General features: G+C 43.2%; 1 protein-coding gene across 3 annotated transcripts; it reads left to right on the forward strand.

Moving 5' to 3' along the window:
* The first annotated feature begins 754 nt into the window (after positions 1–754).
* Positions 755–26,983, forward strand: IFNGR1 (interferon gamma receptor 1). Of its 3 annotated transcripts, none has more exons than XM_027800470.2 (8): positions 755–772; positions 3,131–3,200; positions 15,235–15,349; positions 15,752–15,924; positions 17,317–17,468; positions 18,186–18,363; positions 19,419–19,534; positions 26,010–26,983. In XM_027800470.2, exons 1-8 carry the CDS (start codon positions 770–772, stop codon positions 26,502–26,504), a joined length of 1,302 nt encoding a protein of 433 aa, XP_027656271.2. In that variant the 5' UTR covers positions 755–769; the 3' UTR covers positions 26,505–26,983. The 3 variants fall into 3 exon arrangements, with proteins under 3 accessions (XP_027656271.2, XP_055569398.1, XP_055569399.1); XM_055713423.1 differs by lacking the exon at positions 755–772 and adding an exon at positions 2,589–2,609; XM_055713424.1 differs by lacking the exons at positions 755–772; positions 3,131–3,200 and adding an exon at positions 4,378–4,607.
* Positions 26,984–27,121: the final 138 nt, after the last annotated feature.

The following is a 27,121-nucleotide window of genomic DNA, read 5'->3' on the forward strand; positions in this document are numbered from 1 at the left end:
TCTCTATCCTGAGCCATTAGTATACCTCTCCCACCTGTCTGGATTACTGTCCATTAAGCTAGTTTTTTTTCTCAGGATGCATATCAGATCACACGTGCATTAGATAAACACAACAGAGCATGAGAGGTCATCTGTCAACTCAGCAGCTACAGCAGAGCAGCTGTTGCACTGAAAATGCTGCAGCTTTTTAGAGACTTGCTCATTGGCTCGCAATCATGTCTTTTTAATCTACTCTTGCTATCTTTTCTCTGTTTTCTTTTACTTTACAATTCAGTCAGCCGCAAATAAACCTGTTGTCTTTGATTTTGTGGTTGACTTCTAAGTAGTGCTCATTGCTGCTGCTCTGTTGGAGAGATGACCACCCTAGTAAGCTGCCATGATACCATGATTTCCATTGGTCATTATTTATCTACTTCTTTCAGAATCGGGTGCAAGGATAATTACAGGATATGCAGCATGGGCATTTAAAAGAGCTTTAATTCTAGGATATAGACAAATTCCTGGGTAGTGGGCCATTTTCTTTCTCTTCTTCAATGAGTAATACAATTCTCTGATAAAAGCACAGCTTGCACTGCTTTAGGTCTCCTTGCTCTAGTTCTCTGGTTCCTGGAAATGTGAATGTGGAAAGAACAGGTAGCTGAGGAGAACCAAAATGGGCATAAATTTGAAATGGCTGCTAGACAGTTAGGAATGGTGCTCCTAGAAGATCAAAATATGTATTTTTACCATAGGTCTGTATAAGAAGATCACTGAACTTCCTAACAGATTTATGGTATGTATAGAAGCTAAATGATCACTAATGAGCATTTATTGGGGGAGGGGGATTTTGTGGCTGATTATTTGTATCTTTTGAAGGTGAACAGAGCTAGTGCTTTCAATCAATGGGGAAAAGCTCTGGTTAGAGATAACTTCTTGGTGTCTATGATTTCTCTTTGTGATAGCATTTAAGGAAAAGGTGGCATTACCTTTGAAACATACCTTTCCTATGAGTATTCTTATACAGCCTCATACAGGCTCCAAACTTGTTCCCACACCAATATTATATTCACCTTAGTTTTTCAAAGGGCCTTGAGCAGTATTTCAAAGCCAAAAAAATCTAAAGGTCCAGAACATAGCCTGGCTGGTGAGAAAGCATGTTGGTAACTGCTATGACTATCATGATGAATCAAAGGAGTAGGCATTTCAGACTAAGTGAGGTGAAGATCCTGTATTTAATTCTGCAAGGACAGCAAAACTCCAGGGAGTGCTACTGCACGTGCACATGAAGGCACAATAACTCTGTGACACAATTAAGTGGTAGCTAAAAAAAAACAAACAAGCAAACAAAAGGCTGTGGAAACTTGTCCCAGGAAGTTGTTTATATTGTCAAGACCTTTGCCACAGAGAGGCAAATAACCACCGCCTGGGCTAAGCATGAAAAGGAGTGGAAAGGAGGAAGTTAGAAGACACTTCACATGATAAAGGCCATTTTTTCCTCTTTTCCAAAGTGTAACAATTCAAGACAAGAAAAAAATTTAGCAAGTTTGTAATGTTTTGGTGGGGATGGACTCCACTGCCTGCACAGTGAGAGAAGACCCTGGTGGAGCTGTGTACAGGGGTTCTGGTAGCACAGGCAGAAGTTGTGCTGGGGACAACTCTCATAACCAGAATTACATTTCCTTCATTTCTCTGTAGAGAGCTGACTTAAGTTCTGACAACCCTTCATAACATTCCATCAAGTCTGTGCAGTACTGTCATAAAAAAACAGGCTACGTTATTAAGGTCTGTTGATGTGACACCTACCTTAGGCACACTGTCAGCCCTTGATATGACTGTCAGAATACCTAATGTTTTATCTAGGGCTAGTGATTCCTTGTTCTCACTTACTTTTGTGTAAAATACTATTTCAATCATAGAAACATTTAGATTGGGAAAGACCCTTAAGATCATCAAGTCCAACTGTTAACATAACACTGCCAAGTCCAACACTAAACCTTGTCCCCAAGCGCCATGTCTGCACTTTTAAATACCTCCAGGGATGGTGACTCAGCCACTCCCCTGGGCAGCCTGTTCCAATGCTTGACAACCCTTTTGGTGAAGAACTATTCTATAACATCCAATCTAAACCTCCCCTTGTACAGATTGAGGCCGTTTCCTCTCATCCTAGTTAGAAAGTATCATGTAAGCACGCCACCATTCAGGAAGGCAAAATCCATATGCCAGCAAGCGGCCAATATTTCAATCAAGACAGTTAAGCATGTGCCGGTTGTAAAGCTCATGACTGCACTCATGTTAAGTACAAAGGTCAGCCTGTGACTGTAGCATTGCTACATAGTGTGAGTATAGTTTCTCAATCCATTTCCTTCTTGGCTTTTTAACCCATGTTGACCCTACACCCCACACCACCACCTCATCACCTGTGGGACACCATCGTTTCTGAGACTGCACCAGTGAGGTGTTCTTCTTCAGCACCCAGTGCTGGCTTGTGACCTCCCCTCTCCTTACTACTCATTCCTGCTCACACAGCAAATTGCTCTGTCTTCTCAATTTTGCAAATGCAGATGGCAAGAAAGCAATTGCTCCATACCTTTCTCCAGGAATTGAGACAAAGTCTGAGACAGGAAATGAAGGTGAGGGAGCGGCTGAAGTTAACATTTTCTGTGAGAGGTGTGAGAAAGAGGAAGCATGATGACTCTGGCATGTAACTGTTTCCTCCTTTCTGTCTCTGAAAGCTTGGGAAGAAGCGTGGGTGTCAGGGATCCTTCATGCTGTCTCCATTTTAGTCTAGAAAAAACGTTATCTGCAGAACCTCTGGCAGGAGCTTAAAAAGCTGCTACACTCTCCTTACAGCTGGGGAGGTGTGTGGCAGAGGAGGTTTCTTCTGCGTCCTCCTCCTTAGCTGACCCAGGGTAGCCCTGAGGCTGGGTGGTTAAGGTGCTGAATTATCTGGCACTGAGACACGGGGTGGGAAGCACAGCAACAGGAAGGCAGAAAAAGCTGCAATCTCCATCTTGCTTGGCAGCACTTCATTTAATTGTTTTAAATGCATGTAAATGTAGGTTATTTGTAAGGAAGAACAAAAGCTCTCGGCATAAATTAGGATTCCTCTATGTGTAGGAACACAAAGAACTCTTTCTGAAAAACTCCACAGGATGAACACTCTGTGTTTATTAAGAAACGGGGAGGCAGCAGAATTCTCTTTCAGCGGCTGGGGCCCACAGGTATGGCACAGCATTGGCACTTCAAAACAATCCATAAAACAAGGCCAGGGCACCGCGGAGGTGAAAGGCCTCACTGCCACCACTGTGGCCCAAGGGCCACCGCCAGGCTACTGTCCTCCCCTGCCCGGCCGGCCCGGCCCCCCTGCCCCTGCCCGGCCGGCACTGCCCCAGCTCCAGCCCCAGCCCCTGCCCTGCCCTGCCCCTGCCCTGCCCCTGCCCGGCCGGCACTGCCCCAGCTCCAGCCCCTGCCCCTGCCCTGCCCCTGCCCGGCCGGCACTGCCCCAGCTCCAGCCCCAGCCCCTGCCCTGCCCCTGCCCGGCCGGCACTGCCCCAGCTCCAGCCCCAGCCCCTGCCCTGCCCCTGCCCGGCCGGCACTGCCCCAGCTCCAGCCCCAGCCCCTGCCCTGCCCCTGCCCGGCCGGCACTGCCCCAGCTCCAGCCCCTGCCCCTGCCCTGCCCCTGCCCGGCCGGCACTGCCCCAGCTCCAGCCCCAGCCCCTGCCCTGCCCTGCCCCGGCGGCACTGCCCCTGCCCGGCCGGCACTGCCCCAGCTCCAGCCCCAGCCCCTGCCCTGCCGCTGCCCCTGCCCCTGCCCGGCCGGCACTGCCCCAGCTCCAGCCCCAGCCCCTGCCCTGCCCTGCCGCTGCCCCTGCCCCTGCCCGGCCGGCACTGCCCTAGCCCCAGCCCCAGCCCCAGCCCCTGCCCCTGCCCCTGCCCTGCCCCTGCCCGGCCGGCACTGCCCCTGGCCCGGCACTGCCCCTGCCCTGCCCCTGCCCCTGCCCTGCCCCTGCCCGGCCGGCACTGCCCCTGCCCGGCGGCACTGCCCCAGCTCCAGCCCCAGCCCCTGCCCTGCCGCTGCCCCTGCCCCTGCCCGGCCGGCACTGCCCCAGCCCCAGCCCCAGCCCCAGCCCCAGCCCCAGCCCCTGCCCTGCCGCTGCCCCTGCCCGGCCGGCACTGCCCTAGCCCCAGCCCCAGCCCCAGCCCCTGCCCTGCCGCTGCCCCTGCCCGGCCGGCACTGCCCTAGCCCCAGCCCCTGCCCCTGCCCTGCCCCTGCCCCGGCGGCACTGCCCCTGCCCCGGCACTGCCCCCGCCCTGCCGCTGCCCCTGCCCGGACGGCCCCGCCCCAGCCCCACCCCCAGCCCCCGCCCCGCCGCCGCCGGGCCCTCCCCCGCCCGGCAGTGACCCTCGGCCCCGCCGCTTCCCGCGGGGAGCGCAGTGCGCAGGCGCCGCAGCGCCGCCGGGCCGAGGGGATCGCGGTGCGGCGCGGGAGCACGAGCCGGAGCGGCCTCCGCGCGCTCGCCGCCAGCCGCCGCCGGGCGCTATGCGGGTGCCGCTGGCCCTCCTGGCGCTCGCGGCGCTGCTGGCGCTCCGGCGGAGCGCGGCCTCCCGCGGGGAGCAGCGGTCTGCAGGTAACGGGCTGGGACGGGGGCCCGGGACGGGCCGGTATAGGCGGGCCGGCGGCGCGGGTCCCGTGAGGGGAGCGGAGCGGGGCGGCGAGCCCGGAACTGGTGGCGGCATCGGGGCCCTGCCCTATCCCGGAGCCGCTGGAGACCGAGTGCCGCTGGGGCTGCGTCGCTGCCGCCGCCCTGCCTGCGCGGGTGCGGGAGGGGGCGCAGGGTCCCGCGTGTCCAGCCGGGAGCGGGGCGGCGGCGGGGCGCCAGGCCGTGCTGTGTGCAGCTTCGCCCCGCTCGCCGGGTGCTGTGCCGCGCTGCCCCGCCGGGGTGAGGCGGCGCCGGCTGAGCTCCTCCGCGGCGGCGAGGTTAGGCTTTGCCGTGGAAGATCTGCTGACATGCAAATGCAAATCGGCTCTAGTGGCGCGGCACCCTCGCCGCGTTGGAAGCGTGTCGCTGCTGTCTGGGGGTGGCTACAGCCGAACCCCGACTTTGTCAGGGTGCCCGTTACAAGTGGTTACAGCCCTCTACTGTGAGGTGGCAGATACTCGTTGTTATTTCAGGTGTTTGTACGTTTTGTCACGTAAAGCAGGAGCAGGGTGTGCATCGAATAGGCCTGCAGCACTGTGTTTTATAAACGCCAATGTCCGAAGAAGCAGAGAAATTGGGAATTTCAGTGCCAAGATGGGGAGGCCAAACGAGGCATCAGGGTTATGGCCATGACCACAGGGGAGGGGGTACCCTTCGGCCAAGCACTGAGTGGGCAGGGGGCGGAGCTGCCGGCGAGGAGCAGCGTTTTTTCTTTGGGCAGAGCTGTTGCAAGTAAATTATGAAAGAAACACTCTGGTTGACAAGTTTCGGTTCAGACTGGAACAGCTCATTAAATTCCGAGATTGCTGTCCAACAGCTCAGGTTAAAAGAGAACATGTATTGAGTTTTCAGCAATACTGAGAGCTGTTTACAGGGTGTTGCATGTTATGCCCTTCATGAAAGGACTTGAAATTGTGTCCACACATAGATAAATGCAGCAGTACTCTCCTGCTGCTAGCAGTTGGTTGCAGAAACTCCAATTATGCTCCCAGGTGCCTTGGACTCTGCAAATGCGTAGTGTGGATTGGTTGGGACTTGGTGCGGTTTGGATCCATGCTCAGCTGAAGTGACTGAACTCTGTTGCTGCTGGGGGTGGGCCACCCTGTGTGGGACTTCGGAATACTGCTTAGGTTTACCTGATGTGGACTAGGAACAGTAAAAATGGTAATCTGTCAGCTGACTTGTGCCTTGGTAGTTTACATCTGGAGTGTTTAGTTTGTTTGACTTGGTGGCTGGTTAACTATGAAACCTTGCAGGGAAACTTTTTTTTTTCCACATTTTAGCAGTAGGGAGGCTTGATAAGTTAAATACTGTCTTTTGAGACTGGACTTCACCTCTTTTAAGAGCGTGCTTTTATAGCTAATAGAATATGCTACTTTTACATTGCATTAAGCAGTTTCAAGGTAAAAACGCAATACCAGTCAATCAGCTGCTGTAAAACAAATCTGCTGTAGTCCAGCCTAGTTCAGCACAAGAGTTACCTTGCTGTAAGACCTGTGGTGCAGTCGGTATGGCGAGCTGCAGAGCAGCAAAAGCTCACTTTTCTGCGTATGAGTGCAGCACACCCTCAGGTGAAAAGAGCAGAATATACTGTGGAGTTAGGTTTTGAAGACACAAAGCAGAGTTTTCATGGTGACTTGCATTCAGGTTGGCCACAGCTTGTATAACCGTACCCTTCAGAGACTTCATCACTTAAGCAAAAACTTCAGTGAACAAAAACATTATGAAGGGAATTTAGTAGATATTGCTGTGTATTAGCTGAATGAAAATGCTGGTTATGTCTGTAATGATGAACTAATACCATGTCCTTACTTCATTATTACATGGATGCAAACAGAAGTGCTGGCTTATACTGAAAGGATGAAAGTAGACGAGGAATTCTGAAGCATGTTTATGATGCTTGCCTTTGCAATGATACAGTGATACCTTTAAGTTTTAGTAGGGCTTCCAGTGTGTCAGTTATGTAATACATATCTTAAGGCTGAGTATGCAACGAGGAAATACTCTGTCATCTTCATCTTCTGTTGTGGGAGACAATTTTCCTTAGAAAAGCCAGACAGAAAAGCCAGACAAGGTAACAGCAGTTGTCTGAATAGCTGAACACCCTCTGCCTTCCCTACAGCTGAGTGCTTAACGAGCCTGCGCCTGCGTTGGTAGGCCTGTGACTCATCAGTGGAGCTCCGGGCTTGTTGATGGGAACTCTGTCTGCATTTAAATATCCTGGAAGAGGAGGTCCCTGGACAAGGTCGAAGTAGTAGGAAGAAGGTTTGAGACTGTGGTAGCAGTTCAGGTGCTGTTTGCACATTGAAAGCCAGATTTCCACGGAGGTGTGTGCGCTTCAGTTTTGCAGGTGACTTCATGTGATGTGTGATGATCTTGGTGGTCTTCTTGATTTGTTCTTTTATAGGTCAGATTATCGGCAGTTATAGCAGTTGTCTGTCCAGCTGCAAACAAACACAAATCAGATGGCAGAAAGTGCTGTATTTAGATATTGTCTGTTATAATGATTTCTCAGGTGTAATAAAAGGGAAGAATAGTCATAAAATAGAGAATACAATATTTAGCTTCTGCTGTTTCAACAGTTGTTAAAATGTGACTTATGTAACTCACTGTGGCTTTTTTAAGATGGTGGTCTAGGTCTGCCTCTCTTCTCGGTACAGCATACCACCTTGTGGAGGTTTTTATCATAAACTATGATTTTTAAAAGCCACATGGAACATTGTCAAACCTCTGAGTACCGAGGAAATAAAAACCTATTTTAAATAGAAGCTGTAAAAATGAACTAAATACTATGTATAGTGTTTGTTCCTGATTCTTGTGAAATCATTTAAGTTCATTTTGCTAAATATTTAAAAAAACTACTAGCTTTAAATTTTACCCTTGTCTTCATGCTCCCTTCATTTGTAAACCAAGTGTAATTTCCTTTTTGAATTTAAGATCTTTTGAGAACTTCTGGTAGAGCCTTCTGTGTAGAACTGCTGTTAAATGCACTAATTTAAGTTTTTAGTAAATTTGTTAAGGAGGTACTGTCAAGGTATAGAAGTGGCATTACAAGAGAAGAGTGTATTTGGTTTCTTTTGGAGGGGTGAAGGCAAGCATGCACAAACCTTTCCATATGCACTGCGTGCTGCCGCCACTTAGAAGGCGGCCAGGCATGTAGCAGGAAAAATACTCTTCAGTACATTACTTCTTGGTGTTTACCAGTCTGTCGAGCTTCTGCCAAAGCCAGCCGCAGGTGGTCTCTCTTCTCCCGCAGTCTGACAAGGGCAGGATCAGGGCTGTTCCTTTAGTGCTGGCCTGTCAGAAGTGCACAGTGGAGATGGATGGTCGCTAACCCAGGCGTGCTGCCCTGAAGAGGAAGGTGGCAGTGGGCAGAGCTCCCCCTCTGCCATTTCCCATTGATCCCCAGGGCAAGTGGTTGGTGTTCTTGCAGCCTGTGCTGAGCACCAACCTTTCCTGCTGAAATTCTGTCCCGTGGTTCTGGGCAGTGCCCCTAGCTCTCTTCTGCCTCCCAGATGCCTGTACTCTGCTTTACTACAGGCCAAATTTGTTTGATTCAGGACAGATTGAAGTGGGGCTCTAAATGATTGAAGAGGACTATTCTAGAAGGAAATGCAGCTTTCAGAAACAGGCAGTTCTTTCTATGTGCTGTTTTTCACCCTTAGCACAGACTTGCTGCTCTCTGAATCCATTTTTTGGGTATTGGCTGCCTTTTTGCCACCTTTTTTTTTTTTTTTTCCATTGTATATTGCTGCAGAGTCCTGCAGAACCTTCTCAGGTAGTGCAGATGCGTCTGTCTTCTCTGTCAGTGCTGGTGAGAGCTAAGGGTAATCACTTTTTTAGATTTGTGTAGTCAGCAAAGCTGCTACCCTTCTTGGGTGCAGTTAAAGTGGTTATGTGAGCTCAGATGGAGCACAGGGCATATAATCAAGGTGCACAGGTTTTTCCAGTCAGGGGCCCCAAAGGGACTGATTTGTTAGCATTGTATCTGGCTGTCTTGTAACAGACTAAGTGGTGATTTTCCCTCTTGGCATGAATCCACAGCAAAGCAAAGTTCAAACTGTTGTCCCTCTTGGTCTATTGAAATGGCTTAAAACTGTTTTCCTATGATGTATCACTTGGGGTTTATAAGGATTTGTTAGTTTTTTGTGGAAATCCAAGAAAGGAGCAGACTTTGAAAAGATGTTTTCCGGTTTTTGTTCACAGTTTGACTTCTTAAGCTTTCAATTTGTGCTTTCAGTCTGTATTTTAGTGCCTAAATGATGTTTAATAAGAACATGCAACTTGAACTCTGTGGTTCTTTAAGTCGCTGGTGTGTCAGATAGCTAGATAGCCGTTCCATAGAGTCTACATTGTGGACTTATCAGGCCCTGTTCTGTTATACACGTTATTGCACTTCCAGTTAAATTCTGCTTCTGTGAACAGTGGTGACAAATGCCTCTATATAGTAATACCTCATGGCCTCTGTCAGAATAAGAGAATGAACTTTGGTGTTGCACAAGATATAAGCATCAGTTTAGAAGCTGTCTCATTTTTACATCTCAGAAATGGCCTGTTCTCCAGTTAATTGATTTAAATTTTTTGCCGTTGGGTGATGCATTGTTGAGCCTCAGTGAACAGGTGGGACATCTACATACATCAAAAAATGTTAAGCTCTTCTGTATGTGCTTTAAAAATAGATGCTATTGAATATATGGCTGCTTCAAATTTGTATTCCACGAGTGCTTTCCATAGGTGGTAGTATTGAGTAACATTTATATAGCGAACAAGATAGTCTAGTTTCAAGCTGGTACAGAAATCTTTCTTTGGTTTCATGTGTCTGACCCTGCTCAGGTTTGTGGAAGACGTGGAGTGTGGTGGTTTTGACTTGGGGAAGTGAATGTACAAAACAAAGACAAGTTAGACTTGCCTTGTAGATAAAAACAAGTATTTTTTGGTTTGATGGATGCTTTTGAAGCAGAACTATATCATATATTGTTTGCAACTGGTGGATTAGTTCTATGAGTTATCTTCCTCAGTCTTCGAAGATGCAACTAAGTATGCTTGTTTCTGTTACTGTGGGGAAAAAAAACAACCCCCCAAAAAACCCCCTTAATTTTTTTAGCAGCCTGAAATCAAGCAGCAGATACTTGCAGTAAAACAAAAGCCTTTTGGTGGCATTTGGTTTTTAATTTCCTCCCGCATGCATTTCCTTCCTGTCCGCTGTGCAAGTTTGCTGAAGATGTAAATGTCTCAGACTTAAATACATTAGTTAACTGCACGTTGAGAAGGTACTTGATAATATATATTCACACACACAACCCCCCACAGTAGTCACACCTGCTGAGGTCTTGGCCACCAATATGGGAGCAGAGGTCTGGGTTGTTTGTATATGAGGAAATAAGTATTCATGCTTCTGAGTTGTGTATGTCGATTATAAACTGATGCAAGTGTGAATTTGCAGAGATAAACTGTGTGGTTGCATTCCCACATCTGCTCTCTACTAAACGTTCAACTTCTGGCATTCCCACATCTGTTCTCTATTAAATGTTCAACTTCTGGGTCACCCTGTGATCATACTTGTTTGCTTCCACCCCTCCCTTACTCCTATCCTTTACTTTCCAACATTCCAATTATTTATCCTCAAAATCCAAGTATGCTTCATTTCTTATAGTACTCTTTAAAAAATTGTTAATCTGACTGGTGTACCTTTGCCTCTTATTCCTTTATTCTATGGATGTAGGGCTGCTGTCTGAAGTTCCTCTTACATTGTTCCACAGTGCACGTAGACAATTTAATTTCTGTATTTCTGTGAGAAAATTGTTCTTGCTGACGTCTGTTTCCTTTGTCAGCCACTATTGCAGTTTTACAAGGCAAGGTGAACAGAGCGAACTGGATGGAAATCACTGCATTTGAATTTTGAACTGGAGGCGAGCTAGAGCTTTAGTAATGCATCATGATGTGAATTTCTTCTCACTGTTTGAATTTGCATGCTAAGTGTTGCTGCATTTATGCTTATTATAAGTTAGGAGTTTCATGTTTAAAGATGCCCATTGTGGCACTAGCCACTATAATCTTTCTGCAGTTGTGCCTGCTGAACAACATAGAACAGAGCGTAACGTGTTTCAAAAATTAATGCTTTTTTATGGGTTAAGTAAAACAGTGTTCACATTGCGGCATTATAACTGGAAAAATGCAGAAATACCGTCAATGAAGATCTGAAAATCTGCAGTGTTCTCTATGGTCTGTAGTCTTGACGCTGGAGTGGAATGGAGGCAGGGGTGTCCCAGGGCTCTGTCTCTGTGCTGGCTGGAGGAAGAACCATTAGCGGTCAGATGGGCAGCCTGAGTAAAGGGGCTGTGAGCTGAACAATGAAGACCACTTGATAGGCTAGGGAGGGGCAAGCAGGGGAGATAACAAATCTGAAGAAAGGGACTGGAGTTGCCTGCCCACGGGGTTAAAAGGTGACCTTCATGGGTGATGCAAAGTTGATCCATTTTCCATGCCTGTTTTGAGGTCTTTTGGTCTGAACTATTGCAGTGCTGAGCAGTCACTTCTACATCTTAAGCTGCTGTCACTTGCGTGAAGCTTCTGTATATTATTGCTGAATTACCTGAAGGGTAAGGTCCTTGGTCACTCATATTGGTTAGGCGAGGTTTGCAGGTAGGGGTAGTCTTCTGTGAAAATAACCAGTGTAATTAGGGAAAGGAGATGAGTTTTCAGGCTTTTTTTGGCTTTAAAGTAGAACCAGAAAATCTCAAAAATAAATACAAGCGAGAACAATTTACATTTGACTTTACTACATATCCATTAGACCACTTGATAGATGGCAGGGCTGGTACCTCTAGAGAGCAAGGGAAGTGGTAGATGGAGTAATAAGGTGTCATCCCTTAGAAAAAGAGGGAGATGATTCTTGGCTTGTGAAACAGAGAGAGGTTAATGTGGTGAGAGGAGGTGTGCTATAAACCTATGTCTTGACTGGCTTTTGTAAGTAGAGTTACAACTTTTAGCTTCTCAACTTGTGCTGAAAGGTGCCCTTTAGGTCTATCTGGAGGATATGGAGTGAAAGATCTGAGAGGGAGATAGTGCTTTGACTGATTTGATCACTGAAAGAAAAGTTGTTAAAAGCGAGGATGAAAAAGATGAGCTGATGGTGTGTGTAAACTTGTTCCTGTAAGTGATCAAGGCCAACGTGGTGATGATGTTCCTGATGGCTGTTAAGGTGGTTTATATGGTGGCATAGTTGTGAAGAAAGTTGTCTTTTCATGATGAAGGCTTGTTTTCTGCTAGTTCCTTTGTAGTCTCAGAGCTGGAGCACGTGAAAAATAGCCTCTGGATGGAATTAGGTCGAATAGTCTGTCATGGAGCTGCAGGGGCCTGACTTGGTAGATGCTTTTTATTCTAGTTGGTCAGTCAGCGTTCACAAGTATTTCAGAGTATTGCATTCCCATGGCACTACTCTCCCAATTCATACTTGTGCCCAGTGTTACTCCATCCCAGGTGCAGAATCTGGCAGTTGGACTTGTTAAATTTTCATTCCATTAATCATTGTCCAATGCTCCAATCTATCTGGTTCCCTCTGTAAGGCATCTTGTGCCTTGTGACAGTCAACAGCACCTCCCAGTTTAGTATCGTTGGCAGATCTGCTAACGGTGCATTCAGCTGCTGCATTCAGATTTTTGGTAAAAATTTTGAACAGAACAGGCCCTAGAATTGAGCCCTGAGGAATACCGCTGGTGACCGGTTGCCATCCAAACATAGCCCCATTCACTACACTCCTTTGAGCCCTGCCATAGTTCTTCTTCATAGTTGAGCCAGTTCTTCTTCCAGAGCACCAGGTACCTGCTCATCTTGCAGTTGGACAATTTGTCCAGAAGAGTGCTGTGAGGGACGGTATCGACAGCCTTACTAAAATCCAGAAAAACACTTTATCTACTGCTTTCCCTTCATACACTAGACGGATGACTTTATCATAGAAAGATATTGAATTAGTTAAACAGGACTTCCCTTCTGTGAACCCGCATTGACTGTGCTTGATGATTGTATAGTTCTTTAAACGTCTTTCAGTAGCTCCTGGTATGATCTTTCCCATAATTTTCCAGGTACTGAGGCTGGACTAAGAGGTCTGTAGTTTCTTGGGTCTTTTCCTCATGCTCTTCTTGTAAATTGGAATAGTGTTGGCTAGCTTCCAGTCAGCAGGGACCTCCCCAGACCTTTGGTAGATCCAGAGGGGTCCTATTGTAATATCTGCTAGCTCCTTCAGTGCTCTGGGGTGAATCCCATCAAGCCGTATGGACTTGTGGACATTCAGCCGATACAGCTGTCCCCTTAACGATTTCAGTGTCCACAAACAGTGAAACACTGTTGCTGCACTCGGGGTCTTTGACTCAGAGGACTGGGCATCCCAAGGTCTGTCAGTATTATTGCGAGACTGAGGCAAAAAAACCCTCAACATTGAATGCCTCTGCTTTTTCTTATCCCTGTTAGCCAGGTGACCATCTTCAACAAGTATTGGTCCAATGTTTTCCTCACACCTCCAATTGCTTTTAATGTACTTAAAAATGCCTTTCTTGTATGCCAGTTTTAACTCTAGTTCAGTATTGGCCTTTTGTGTCTTGTTCCTGCGAACCATGACTCTGTAATCTTCCTGCAAAGATTATTTGTTTCCAGAGATTGTGCAGTTTCTTTTTCCTCAGGAGCTCTAAAAGGAGTTCCCTGTTCAGCCAGGCTCATCTGCCCTGCTTCCTATGACACCATGGGATTGCCTGCTCCTTCTAAAAGATGAATCTTAAAAAAGATCTAAAAGAAGCCTGCTGCTTGTAAAAGATGAATCTTAAAAGCTGACCAGCACTCATGGACCCCCAGGCCCTCAAAAGCAGATTCTTGGGGAACACTACTAAGTGGCTCCCCGAGTAGCTTAGTTTTCTCTCCTGAAATCACGGGTAGCAACTCTATGTACAAAATAAAACAAAAGTGTGGGGGTGGGAGGAAGAACAAGGGAGGAGAAAGCAGAGTGGTATATAATGGCATAACTATAAACATGCATAAAAGTCATGTAGCTTCTACTGGCTGTTCAGATGTGTTCTGAGATTTCATTTTCACTCTTGCTAAGCATAGTTTTATTTGTATAATAGTACAAAAAAGTAAAATTATGTAAGGCTTACTACAGTGTGCCTTAAAACTAAATATTTGAAGGAAGATTTGTGTGCTTTGACACCTCTTCTGTCAACTTGTCACCTTTTTTTTTTCTTGTGGTTGAGAATTTGATGATTGTGTTCCTTTTTTCCAGTAACTGAAATACCACTTTTGTAGTTATTGAAACGTAACTAAACCACAGCACCATTTGCAGAGTAATGTATGTTATGTGTGTAAAATCTTCGTGGTTAATAGCATATTTCAGCCTCTGTGTATTACTTTCCATAGAGTGTTCTCTGTGGTCTTGTTCTCAAGATGTGAAAATTGTTTACTTTCCCCTCAATATATCGCAGAGTGAAATTGGAGCAGTTGCTTTGTGTACAAACAGCAGCCTAGAGCAGGTCAAATATGAGTTACCAGTCATCGTTTTACAAATGCTGTATCAAGAGAATATTAAGGATGCCAAATCAGACATTGAGAAGCTAAGAAGTAACAATTAAAATAATTTGTGACCTTCACTTTCTTTTTCCTCCTTCTGAACACCATGTGACAGCCTTCCATAGGTAGAACACTGTGTAGTTTTCCTTCCCCTGCAGCTGCTCCCTCCATATCCCTGCCACTGTTGGTGCTTAGAACAAGAGCTTGGTGTATGGGGGAAACATCAGTGCTGCTTTTTATTCTTGTATTGCTTACCTAGTTGCCTCTGACTTTGTTTACTAAATGTACTTCAAATGCTTCCCTGTATATGGAACTACATTGGAGCTTCAGTGTTCAAATTCCTTACAAATGTTAGTATTTTTATCATCACAGCTTTCTAAAAATATTGCTGGAGTGGTAGAAATGGCATTGTCAGAAATCCACCTTGAATCCAGGCTTTCCCCAGCAGGCCTGTTGTCTGTTGGCAAGGCAGTCAGGAGATGGTCTGTGCTCCAGGAGAGTCCTGCTCAATCCTACCCTGATACTGCAGCTTTGGTGTGTCTGGCTTCTCCCCGCTCCCAACCCCTCAATTCAGTTTCTGAAGAGCAAGAGAAGTAGAGAAATCTACAGGAGCTGGGCTCATCTCCTCTAACTTCAGTAAATTCATACTGTCGGTCTTGCTGGTATATCTGTGTAATATCAACACAGGGGTATAATTGTCACAGCTTATCAACCTGATACTGGCTATCTGATGGACTTGCTTTCAGTGGGCCCGGTTTATCTGAGGTTCTGGGTTGTGGACAGGAAGCAAGCTGTCTCTGTAGGAGAGAAGAAAAATAAATCAGCTTGCAGGGCCCATATCTGTTTGTACTGGTGACAAACTGGTTCATTTGGGGGGAAGTATTTGTGATTTTTATGTCTTAGTTTTTCCAAATATTGCCTTTTCCAAATAATCTAGAGAGATATTTGGTTCTTATTTTTGACTAGGTCTGTTATCAAAGTGCGATTTTTCTATTTCTTCCAGTGCCTTTACCAACGCAGATTGTAGTAACATCTGAAAATTTCAAAACCATCTTATATTGGCAATACCCACCTATGTCTGAAACTCCTCGTTTTATTGTGGAAATCAAACCCTACATGTAAGTTCTTATTCTTATTTCCTGTACCTGATGTTCTCTAGAAGCGTATAAAAGCAATCGGTGCATGGTAAATTCTTTTATTTCTGTGTGGGGAAGTCATTAGGGTGAAGGTTACGTAAGTGTAAAATAAAGCAAAATTTGTCAAGTGACAGGATGGTTGAGGCTGGCAGGGACCTCTGGAGGTGTCCAGCCCCCTGTTTGAGCACGTTAGCCTAGAGCCAGGTTGCCCAGGACCGTGTTCAGATGGCTTTTGAATATATTCAGGGATGCAGAGTTCACAACCTCTCTGGGCAACCTGTGCCAGTGCTTGGTCACCCTTATAGATATTTTGTCACAGGCAGTGTATTGTACAGTGTTGTGCAGCTGAAATTGTATTAACTATTACTTGATCTGTTTCTACAGTTTAGGTCACTATAAGATCATCTCCACGTGCATGAACATTTCAGCTCATTTTTGTGATCTCTCAAGGGAAATACGTGAGCCTTTTGCCTCTCACTGGCTTCGAGTTAAAGCTGTTGTTGGGTCACAACAGTCTGACTATGTTGAGACGAGTGAATTTATTTTGAGAAAGCATGGTAAGTTCCATCATAAACTAAACCTTGTAATATTTTCCCTAAATTTAAAAAGGTAGTAGTTATCCTATTTGCTGTATTATTTTGTCTCATTTGGGAGTACCAGAAAGTCAGGATTCCAGGATGAAATAAAGTATGATGGTTGTTCAGTAGGAACTTCTGTAGTTCTGCCTCTGTAAGGACTTGTTAGCCCTGTCGCTGCAGCATCTGGATATTTTTTTTCAAAACTTCTAAAGGCAAGAAGGTAATGCTGATGGTGCACTCTTGTCCATCCTTCCCATATTCTTGCTTGGTGTCCCAGACACCAGTTTATGGTAGGGAACTGCCACTGGGAGCTGTGGACCTTTAGGTAATATTCAGGTGGTTGGTGATGCCTTGCTTGACACTATAATCCGATGTACTGACAGCTTTGGGTGTCTAGATGCTATCCAGAAGCTATGGGAGTCCACTGTAGCTGAATAAGTAACAGTTACTCATTGTTCACATGAACCCTTTGGGCTGCTTTGGGAGAAATCATAGGTTTTCATATCAGTATTGTAGGAGTAAATTGTGTGTCTGGACTCTGGGATAACCTGTCCAAAGCAGCGTGGCAGGCCCCAGTGTTGTGTGGGACAGTATATGTGTATGCAAAGCAGACACAACAGAGTGAGGAAAGACTGAGAGACTTCCTCTTGTACTTGCTCCATTCTCAACGTACAGCTTTCAGGCAGAACATTGCCCATGCGCTTCTCCCTGACTTGGACTGTGCTTTACCCAATGCTCCCATGACTTGGAATCAGTGACTGGTTTCCAGTGTTTGACGAAGGGACAGAAATCATGGTAATGTTGAGTTTGATAGTTTGTAGAAAAGTGGTAGCCATGCATGGAGGAGAGGGACAAAATAGTTTTCCCATTGAACAAGAAACTTACATGTTCAGTCAGATCATTAGGCACAAAAAATTAATGTAAGCTATTGCAACAGCAAATCAGGCTTCCTAAGTACTGTTGCTCAAGATGAGATTTGTTTAGATTTTCAAATAGCCTTTGTTTTGGTACAGTATGGTTTAGCTCAGTGTGATTTATTTTTTTGTTCTGTTCTTGTTCACACATATATGTTTAATTGGTTTGGGGTTTTTTGTTGTTAGTGAGCTGAATTTTTATGTCCTTATGTGTATAGGAAAGCTGGGTTGCTTAGCAGTGAAATTGTGCACAGACAGTTTCTATCCTGGAAGCAGATTCATGAATGTGTCCAAATGCCTCCATTACTTCTAAGTGTCACAGCTATACAACATTAATAGCATTGAAATAAACATGTAATTCTTCTCCAATCTCTGATTAATTTTGGGAAGCTAACTATAAATAGCATATTTTATGGTAAAAGCTTTTGCCTAATAGCAAAGGCGCAATGTGTTGCAGGAAAAATGGGACCACCAAAACTGAATCTCTCAAGGCATGATGATAAAATCATAGTTGATATTTACCATCCTGCATTCCCATCTGTGGAGCTTCTTCCTTGGATTGAACAAGAGCTCACGTACTTGGTGACTTTTTGGGATAGTAAAAAACAGGTAAGTACCAAAATGAAAACTTCAAATTAAGACGACTTGTTTACCTTAAATGCATAAACAAGGGGTTCACTCCTATGGCATGCAGAGCCAACAGATACCAAGAAAATAGTTGAACGTAATGTAGGACTACTGCCCTAAGATGTCAAGTGCATCATACTGGAACTGGAAGGTCTGGTTTTTATTTGTCCAAATGGGTGTCTTAGAACAACATGATTCTTGCATTATGTATGTGTGAGACAGTTACTTTTTCCTGTTCTATTGCTTCTGCATATATGCTAAAACATTGGTAACTTTACTTGTGCCCCTTTCACTGGTCTAGACAGACCTTTCATTTAGGAAGATTACCTTTTAAGATAGTGATACCACTTTATTTAGTAATCATGTGAGTAGTAAAGAGGGTGAACTTGAGGAAAATGGTAGTAGGTATGTTTGTTTATAGTTACCTATTCATATGTATCCAGCTATATGTGCATTAGGAATGCACATCTAGACTATCAACAGCACAAATTTTAGCTGAAAGCACCATGATGTAATCAAATACAGCATCTTAAGGTAGCTCATAAGCTGTTAGCCAAAGTTCACAGAGCTTTTGCGAGAGACATAGATGATGTAGAAACCACATGTAATGGTGTGCTAACATTTTTAGAAGTGTTGGAAGGTACTGTAACATTTATATTGTTATATCAAATGATGTAACGTGACTTTCGTTTTTTGCAGGTTGAAGAAGTGTTCCCTGAAGACAACTGTACGGTGGATAAATGTAGCGTCAGCATCCCAATTCCTGCTGAAGGTTCCACTTACTGTGTTTCAGCAAAGGGAAATTTTTATGGTGGTCTGATGGTTGGTGCCCCATCAGACAAAAGCTGCATTCATGTTCCTCTCAAGCAGATATTGAGTAAGAGGATTCTAAATATTAAATAAGGACATCCTGAGTCTGACTAGAGATCTGATCTAAGTATTCAGGCTCTGATGTAGCCATGGGAAGTCTTGGTTGCCTGTGGGAGAATATGAAAAAAGGGAAGGCAGGGTTATTCTTTTGCAAGTGCACTTCCCGGTTCTGAAGACCTTTAAAGATCATGTATTATTTTCAAATAACTGACTTTCCTGGATGCTTTTTATGCTTCATTGGTATTACAAAGCTTGTTTCCATTGCATCTGATCATTGGTGTAATTAAGAAATGACAAATGGACCATTCACCAAGTTAGACGGTTTTCAGAAGCCTTGTCTCTCTTCTAGCAAATGGCTTTTTGCTCAGCATCATCACTGAGGAAAATCTATATACTTTCCTGAGTTTGAGCAACTGTAAACTTGTCATAAAATTGAGGTATTAATGTCTTAATTAAAGAGAACAAAGGCAGCTAGTGATGCAATGTTATATCTCTGGTAAGCTCTTACAAAAATTTTAATGCTACTTCATTATGGCCCAAAACTTCACTAGAGAAAAGAATTGTTAGAAGCAGTTGTGTTTGTTCTTTAATGACCAAAAGCAGTGGTATGATTGAGGAGAAGGAAATTAAAGAGAGTTAGACTAGTGGAATCTTACTAGTAACAGTTTAAAATTCTGTGGTTTGGAAGATTTTGTATTTTAACTTTATTGTACATAGAGTATGTGTAATATGTCAGTTAACATGCTATCGCATGAAAAACGTACAAATATATTCATCCCCATCTGTCACCTCTAAGGAACAAAAAATAAGTTACAAAATTCCTTTACCTCTATAAAAACATGGTTGTGTTTATAAAAAATGAAAATCTTCTGTCATTCTAACTATTTGCTTGTTACAATGCTTTATCTATAAAGTTTTCTTGAGTGAAAAAGGTGGTAAATTGACAAATTCACACACTGCAGCTAAGCATTCTGAGCTATTCCTTTTGGAAATTATTCTAAGTGGTAAGAGCAGGGGTTTATTTTTCCAAACTCCCTAACAGATTTTGTTCTGACTTCTTAGGCATACAATATATCAACATTCTGTTTGGTGTTATTCCGAGCCTGAGTCTAATGTTGATAGTGTGTTGTGGCTACAAGAAACTAAGGAAGAAGAACATAAAGCTGCCTAAGTCTTTGGTAGGTTCTGACTTCTTATCTATGTCAGATTTTTAATATCCAAGTAAACTTTTATTACTGTAACATCTTTATGCCTGTCTCTCTCTCTCCTTTTTTTTTTTCTAACTGTGGTCTCATAGATATTTAGGGCTTACACCAGTCTAATATTCTGAACAGCCTCTGCAACCAGATGCATTGTACTTGTTTTAGGTTAGACTTCAGTCTCTTTTTAACTGTAGCAGCAGTAGTTGGTCTGGTTTGAGAACTTAGTTCTTAAAACCTCAGTGTGTGTACATAGGCAGGTTTGTATTCATTCTGGAGGCAGAGACACAGAACCACAGAATTGCTGAGGTTAGAAGAGACACTTTGAGATTGAGATAGAGTCCAACCCTTTTGCTCAAGCAGAGTCAGCGAGAACATACTGCCCAGGACTTTGTCCAGATGGGTTTTGAATACCTCCAAGGAAAAAGACTCCACAACAGCTCTGGGCAACCTATTCCAGTATTTCAGCATCCTCACAGTAAAAATGGTTTTCTTGCGTTCAGATAAAATTCTGTGTTTCAGTTTGTGTCCATTTCCTCTTGTCCTGTTACTGAACACCTGTGAGATAACCGCAGCACTTAGCAGTAATGACTTATTCTTAGCGATGTGCAGAGTAAGGGGAGGAGGGGAGTGATAGTGCCATAGGAGGAGGGAAGAAAATCTAGGGGAGATCTGTTCTCACACTGAGCAGTCAGGGAAGAGGTCAGCAGCTGCTCTACCTTAAAAGCTCCCTGTAGCCATCTTTAGGAAGTGGAGTGGATGTGACTTAAAGAGCAGCAGCACTTCTTGCTTTCACATCAGGCAAGAGTATCTGACAGGCATAATGTCCTCCTGGTGTCTCGTTGGTCACAGCAACTGAGCAATCAGCAGCAGTTGAAACAACTTTCAAGAACTGCCATGTGAGGCAGTAGTAAATGGTAATCTCAGTGGATGCAAGAAAACTCATAAGACTTCTATAGAGAAGAGGTAATGATCTTTAATTCCACGTTTTTCAACTTCAAGACCCTTAAAAATGACTGCTTCATAGCACGTGCGTAGCTCAGTGCCCAAGATCCCCTGGAGCCTGCTTTCTCTGAAACAGACTATTAGGAGGTGAGATTGCGGTGACTGAATGGATGGGCTTGGATAGGTTACATTGTAGTAAGCAGTAATTAGTGCAGCACAAGATGATTTGTCTCATTCTAAAATGGTACGTACTTCTGGTCAGACAAAGCACTCCAAAATCCATGTTTCTTTCCATAGACTGTGACAGAGCCATAAGACTAGTTCAGAGATAGCTATTCACACTGTAGACTTCAAAAAAATTCAGATGAAACCTCTCTGATGGAATCTACAGCTAGACCCCAATGACAAAACACAGGCCTGCAGAAAAAGTGAGACACTACAGTTTTTTTTCATGCTCACACCAGTATGTAACTGTCTAAATCTATTAGCATCATGTCCTACATACAAAAATTACTCTGTGTGTGTGAAGACTGCTCATTATAGCAAGACAGCTCATCCAGAATGACAGTGCTGTTGCTCAGTGAATTCATAGTTATTCTGGCTTCCCAGTACTACTGTGGTATTGTATCTAAGGGATGGGGGGAAAAAGATGATCACACGAATAGAATGTGTGCTCCTGAACTCCTGTGAGCTTACTGATGCGTGCTCCAAGTTCACGTTTTAGCTCACCTTGTAGAAATTAATTTGTGTGCCCATATTCTCACTTTACTGGGCGATATGTCATCTTGTGATTCCTAGGTTCCAGTGTACAGTGTCCAGTCTGGTTCACATGCTGCATCGTGTTTTGTTGTGAAGGAGCTGAGTAAAACCTACAACTCTTTATATATAAAGATTTTTACCTGGGTGGTCAAGCACTCAGACAACTACCCTGTGGCCTCAAGCCTGTCAGTGTTCAAGAAGCATTTCAACCAGCTCTTAGACGTATGGTTTAACTTCCAGGTTGCCCTGAGTCAGGGGTTGGACTCCTACAATCCCTGTAGGTCCCTTCCACTTCAGGATGTTTTGTGATTCTGTCCGTTTCCATTGAAGTTTTTAGTAACAAATATAAATTGTGGAGCTCATAAGGGTAGTTTCAGTACAGGTGATATGAATAATATGGGAATTTAAAATGAATAATAACTTATGATTAATTATTGATTATTTTGATTATTAATCATTTTAGGTAACGAATAATGTAAGTAATATGAATAATAAGTTTAATGATGCGAAGTTATCTCTGTAGGCTTCTTGGAGCTGAGAGCCTGTCGCTGACCTTTGAATTTGTACTAGATACTTTTTTCCATACAGGTTATGACCATTGTGCTTTACCCGAGCTTGTCTGAAAACGAAACATCTAGGCAGTTTTTCCATCTGTTAGAAGGCTAGGCAAGGTATCCTAACATAGGTCTACTGCCTTCCGGTGATCTGCATTCCGGCAGCTTTAAGTAGGTGCTAAAACATCATTTGAGTGACTTTGGGTGAGTTGGAATTCTCCAACAGTAGGAAAAATAAGAAACAGTAACCGTCAAGCAGCTGTCTTTGTGAGCCTCACATACCCAAAGAAAAGAATAAAAATAGCCATTGCCATTTAGATCTCAAGAATTTTTATATTGTCTTTTCTGTGCTGTTTGTGACTGCCAAGAATAACAGGTCGGTGACATACAGGTCCTACTTCCACATTGCAACTGTCTTTCAATATGAGTGTTGAATGATTACCTTCATCAGAGAAAATGTCCATTTAAATGTTTTAAACATCCTTACTCATAGTAGGATCCTACTGGGAATATGCATCTAGTGAAATGGGACAGATTCTTTTACAGGACTTCATCATGCTAGTCTTCTGCTGGGTTACAGGAATCTGATGTTTCAGTAGTGCAGCTGTAGTTAGAACTGTCCATTTTCTTTCATTTCTCACAAAAGATATTTCAAGAGGCTGTCTCCTTCCACCCGCCATCTTCAGTCATTCCAGTTTGTCCTGTAGTAGATATTTGTTGTAAGATTTGTGGTGAGATTTACTCACTTTAAAAGGAGCCTGGCTTTAATTTACTGATATGCTGTGGGTGTCATCTTATGCTTATGCCCATGTCTTTTTTTCAGTGCCTTACCTTTAAATGGTGGCAAATATTTTAGTGGGTAGAAAACACCCACTCTATAAGAGAAAGACTCACTGAAAAGCATCAACTTAAATTTTTTTAGCTCATACTTCAGTTTTCTGCTATCTGCTGGTGCTTTTTCTGAGCCTGACATGACGGGAATGTCAAGGCTGTGTTTTCTCACAGTATTCGTAGAACACTTACGATATTCATGGAACATTTAAGAATTTTCTTTGTGACTCTGGCTTTTTTAGTTGTTGTACAACGTATTTTTGATTTGGAGAAACTGTAATTGTTCCTGTAAATTTTGACTGACTTGGCACAAATAATCGTCACTTTACTAGAGAGAAGCTGCTTCATTAGCTTTTGTGAAGATTTTTACTTTCTTCTGTGAGTGTCCATAGGGCAGTAACAGTCTCCTGTTTCTACATTTGCACAGTATTAATTTCTTGTGGAGCCATGCAAAGGCCATGCAGATTTTGTCAAGGTTTTTCAAACTCTCTTCCAGAAATTGTGCACCTGAAAATTACTAGGAATTTTTAGGTGGACAAGCCCTTAGAAAAAGAAACAAGCTGCTGATTACCTTAACTCTTAAGGATTCCTTGGGATATGTTATTTGTAGATAACCTTGAGCTTGGCTTCCACTGGTTTAATCTCCTTAGTCTGTTGAGACAGTGAAAGACCTGAAAGCTCAGGTGCTGTCATTGGAGACAGGAAGATACCTGAGCACCTACATGTGCCAGGAAGTCCTGCAGACATCCAGCTTAAGCTCACTGACTGTCAGTTTGCTAGTATTAGATAATGTACACAAAAGAAAAATATTAACTTACCTATGGTAAATAATTGTCTTCAAATAGCAACCATATCTTAATAACCTTTGTTACTTGAGATGCTTCGAATGGAATTCCCGTTAGTGTAGTAAGCTGTGATTCTTCTCTTTGAAGCCAGAAATAACTGCATGAATTGCTACACTTTCTTGTAGTCATGACTTAGTGACTCTTAAAGAAACTTTGGTACCAAGAAATCCGTGAGTTTTTTCTGGTGGCTTCCTGCTTTCATGCAATGGAAGTGTCTTTGCACCACCTTGCTTTAGTCAAAAACTCAGCAAGAGAAAAATGTGTTTCCTTTTTGAGAACAAAAGTACTGGATGTAGTTGTATAGAGAGTACTTAACTTTATCTTCAGGATCTATCTTTAAACATCACCAGCTGGCACTGTGAAATGCAGAACCTGCGCAGAGTACAAGGCATTTTCTTAACACATTTTAGGACTAATATTTTAAACCATGTGAATATCCTAAAAGGACAGAAACAAGGACTCATTGATTTTTGGTTTTAACTTTAGTATAGCATGTACCTGTATGGGGAGAAATGGGAAGTGGTAAATGCAGCTTTTAGCTATAGTTTCTGTAGCATTTTGTTTTAATTCACATTCCTCAAGTGTTCAAGCTTGCACAGAGAATGATCTTCTCGTGTCATTTACTGTGTGACTGTTGGGAGTCAGATTTTTTGCTACCCCCAAAAAAACTACAGATGCTGGTCCCTTCAAGGTCAGTGTTTGTATAGCATAAGTATCCAATATTTTTTTCATATATCTGTATAAACAGGTTTTCAAAACGTACGTTAATCCTACCAGCTGTTCATAACATTTTCAGTATCTACACATTATCCATTGTATTCTGGTTTCTGTAGCCATCTCTTAAGCACCTGCTTCTTATGGATGGGTGGTTTCCATACATACTCATAGGAACTACTCTGAGTATTCTTTATATAGTACTCTGTTTCCAAATAGCAAAAATTAACATCCAGAAAGCATGATGGCTGAATGGCAGCTACCTTGTAGTGTGGTAGATTTTCTGTGTCAGGAGCCACCTTAATGCTCCTACTAGTTTTCTAGTAGCAGCCCTTGATTCCCAAGGGATCACCTCACCTTAGTGGTGCTAACACAGCTGTTTGTAAAACTCACTTAGATTACAAATAACTGCTCTCCATGGAGTGTGTGTTTGTTTTGTGGCGGCGTTGGTGTTTGGGTTTTTTCTGGTTGTGTGTTTTGTTTTTAAACTCGAGTAGTTTCATTGATCCAGCATAAACCACATAACATCCACAGATATCAGAGCAGCTGAGGGAAAGGGTATGGGGCTGAAGTGGGAGATAAAGGCAAGTTCTAATGAAGTCAGCACACTGTGAAGGTATGAATATAGAGACTCACAACCTTCTGATCAAGGAACACTCTTGAAAAGCACAGTCAGATTTGGTTGTAATGGTGCTCTCTGTTCTTAAACTAATACAGACTAAGAGGTTCTTTTTGCCTTTCTTTTTTGCTTTTCTTAACATGATTTTTCTCCCCCTTTCCTCCTTCTACCTACATCCCTTTCTTCTACATTTGCCTCAACCTGTAGTTTGTCAGATTATGTTTTTTACTAAGTATCTAAAAAATGTGACTATGTACATTATAATAAGAAATCAGCTTGTTTTATCTTGACAGCCTGCGATACACATATATAGTGAATGAAGTTTGGAAAAGGATGCAATTCATTGAATAACCCTTTCTCCCTACGCTTTCTGTTAGCTTTTGGGAACACCATCATCCAGCTGAAAATTTACCCTACTGTTTTTCCTACATATTCTTGAAAACACCTTGGGGAAAAAAAACCAAAACACAAAAACAAGTCAGAAGAATCTGAACAGCCTGAAGGCATGTCAATAATCATTTAAAACAAGCTGGAGCCTGGCCATTGTAGGAATGTATGTTCTTCCTGGGGAAGGGTTTCAAAGTGTAACATAAAAGCTTGTCACAACATTGAGGGACTGCTTGGAGAAATAACTAGGAACACTTGAGCATAGATATAACTACTAGTATGTGTACAGGTTCTCAGGTAATTTTAAAGATTGTTTTCCAAAGTTCACTTCTCTCCCAGTTGAGATGGTTGGCACAAAATACTACAGTCGTTACAAGTTGCACTCAATAGCTACAGAGTATGCAAGGTTTCCTCAGCTATTTGAAGAGCATTACAGCTTTTTCTTCCTTTGTTGTTTTCTTCTACATTACAGACTTCAAATGACTTAAAATACAGTGAATGACATGAATAGATTTGGTCCTTGCAAATGTGTCTGCACTTAGAAAGCATTTTTTTAGAGCTTGCATAAAAGTGTTAATGAAACAGTTGAAGTCACAGGTACAGGCTAATGACCTTGCCAGATTCTAATTTTGCTAATTTCTGTTGGGATTGGTTGTAACAACATTAAATATGTATTATGAACTTGTATCTTTTTTTTTTAACCTCTGAACTTTGACAGAAGGTGAAGGCAATAAATTAGGAGACTATGTGGAACTCAAAGTGATTTATTATTTTTTGTTATTTTTTTCCCCGCATTTAAGGTCAGTGTCATAAGAAACCTGAACACAGACAGCATTCTAGAATCAAAACCAGACACAAAATACATATCTGTAATAAACTTCATGCCAGGCCAGACGGTGCTTCCAGTGAACCATGAAGTAACCTTGCTGGAGGTACAGCCAGAAGAAGAAACTGTTAGTCCTGAGAATTCCGGTGAAGGAGCATCTTCTGCTTTGGCTGATGCCTCTGGGGGAAGAACAGAAGAGGTGTCTCTGCAGGAAAGCACAGAGGAGGTATCTTCTGGTGATGAACAGAATCACAAAGTAAAAGAGAGTTATTTCATTTCTGACAGTACCCAAATGGATATCTGCAGTAGTTCTTCAGGTCCAGAGATTTCTACCACAGAAATGCCACAAACAGTTATTCCAAGCAGCTGTCTCAAGTTTTCTGGCTATGACAAGCCTCATGTTCCATTAGATATGCTGATAGATGTTGGTGAAGAGCAGCCTGTGATTGCTTACAGGCCAACTGACTAACTAGGATATCTGAAGTGTTTAACTAGAACTCAGGAAGAACAGCATTACTGAAGGTTATGGAAGGTCTGGGTTATGTTACGGATGTCTGCAAGTTGTGCTTGTTGTGGTCCAACCAGAGTAACCAGTACACAACGTGATACAGTGGGATCCTGAAATAGGACTGAAACTAGTGCCTGAGAACACTGCAGAGTGAGGGGATGTTTCGTAACAACCACTTTCAGAAGTGTTTGTGTATAGGACATAACTCACTATTTCCTACTGAAATAGCGCTCTGATTTTTTAACTGTACTCTATGGAGAACAGACTTCAGGAAGGAGTATAAAACAGCAGCTGTGTCACTATTACCTTCTGTTTCAAATCCTTTTCAAAATTAATTCAATGAACATAATGCTTAAGAAATCCTTCACTTGGTTACAAGAGAGATGCACAAGAAATATGTGAGAGTTTTTGCCTTTATTAAAGGTATTACATTGCTTGTCTTTTTGAGTATTTTTGTATTAAAATGCTACTATTTCTTTTAAGTAAGGATATACCTATAACCTTTTCTTGTGTATCTTAAGAATTTAATTTTATGCCCAAGAACCAGTTAAGTCTTTTTTGCAATTAGAAGTATGTAC

This window comes from Falco cherrug, chromosome 6 (assembly GCF_023634085.1).
Source record: "Falco cherrug isolate bFalChe1 chromosome 6, bFalChe1.pri, whole genome shotgun sequence".
Classification (NCBI taxonomy): Eukaryota; Metazoa; Chordata; class Aves; order Falconiformes; family Falconidae; genus Falco; species Falco cherrug.

Coding starts and splice junctions, on each gene's coding strand:
- IFNGR1 (XM_055713424.1), top strand. CDS start 4,520: ATGCGGGTGCCGCTGGCCCTCCTGGCGCTCGCGGCGCTGCTGGCGCTC. Junction 15,925..17,316: donor ATTTATTTTGAGAAAGCATG/GTAAGTTCCATC, acceptor AATGTGTTGCAG/GAAAAATGGGACCACCAAAA. Junction 19,535..26,009: donor TAAAGCTGCCTAAGTCTTTG/GTAGGTTCTGAC, acceptor CCCGCATTTAAG/GTCAGTGTCATAAGAAACCT.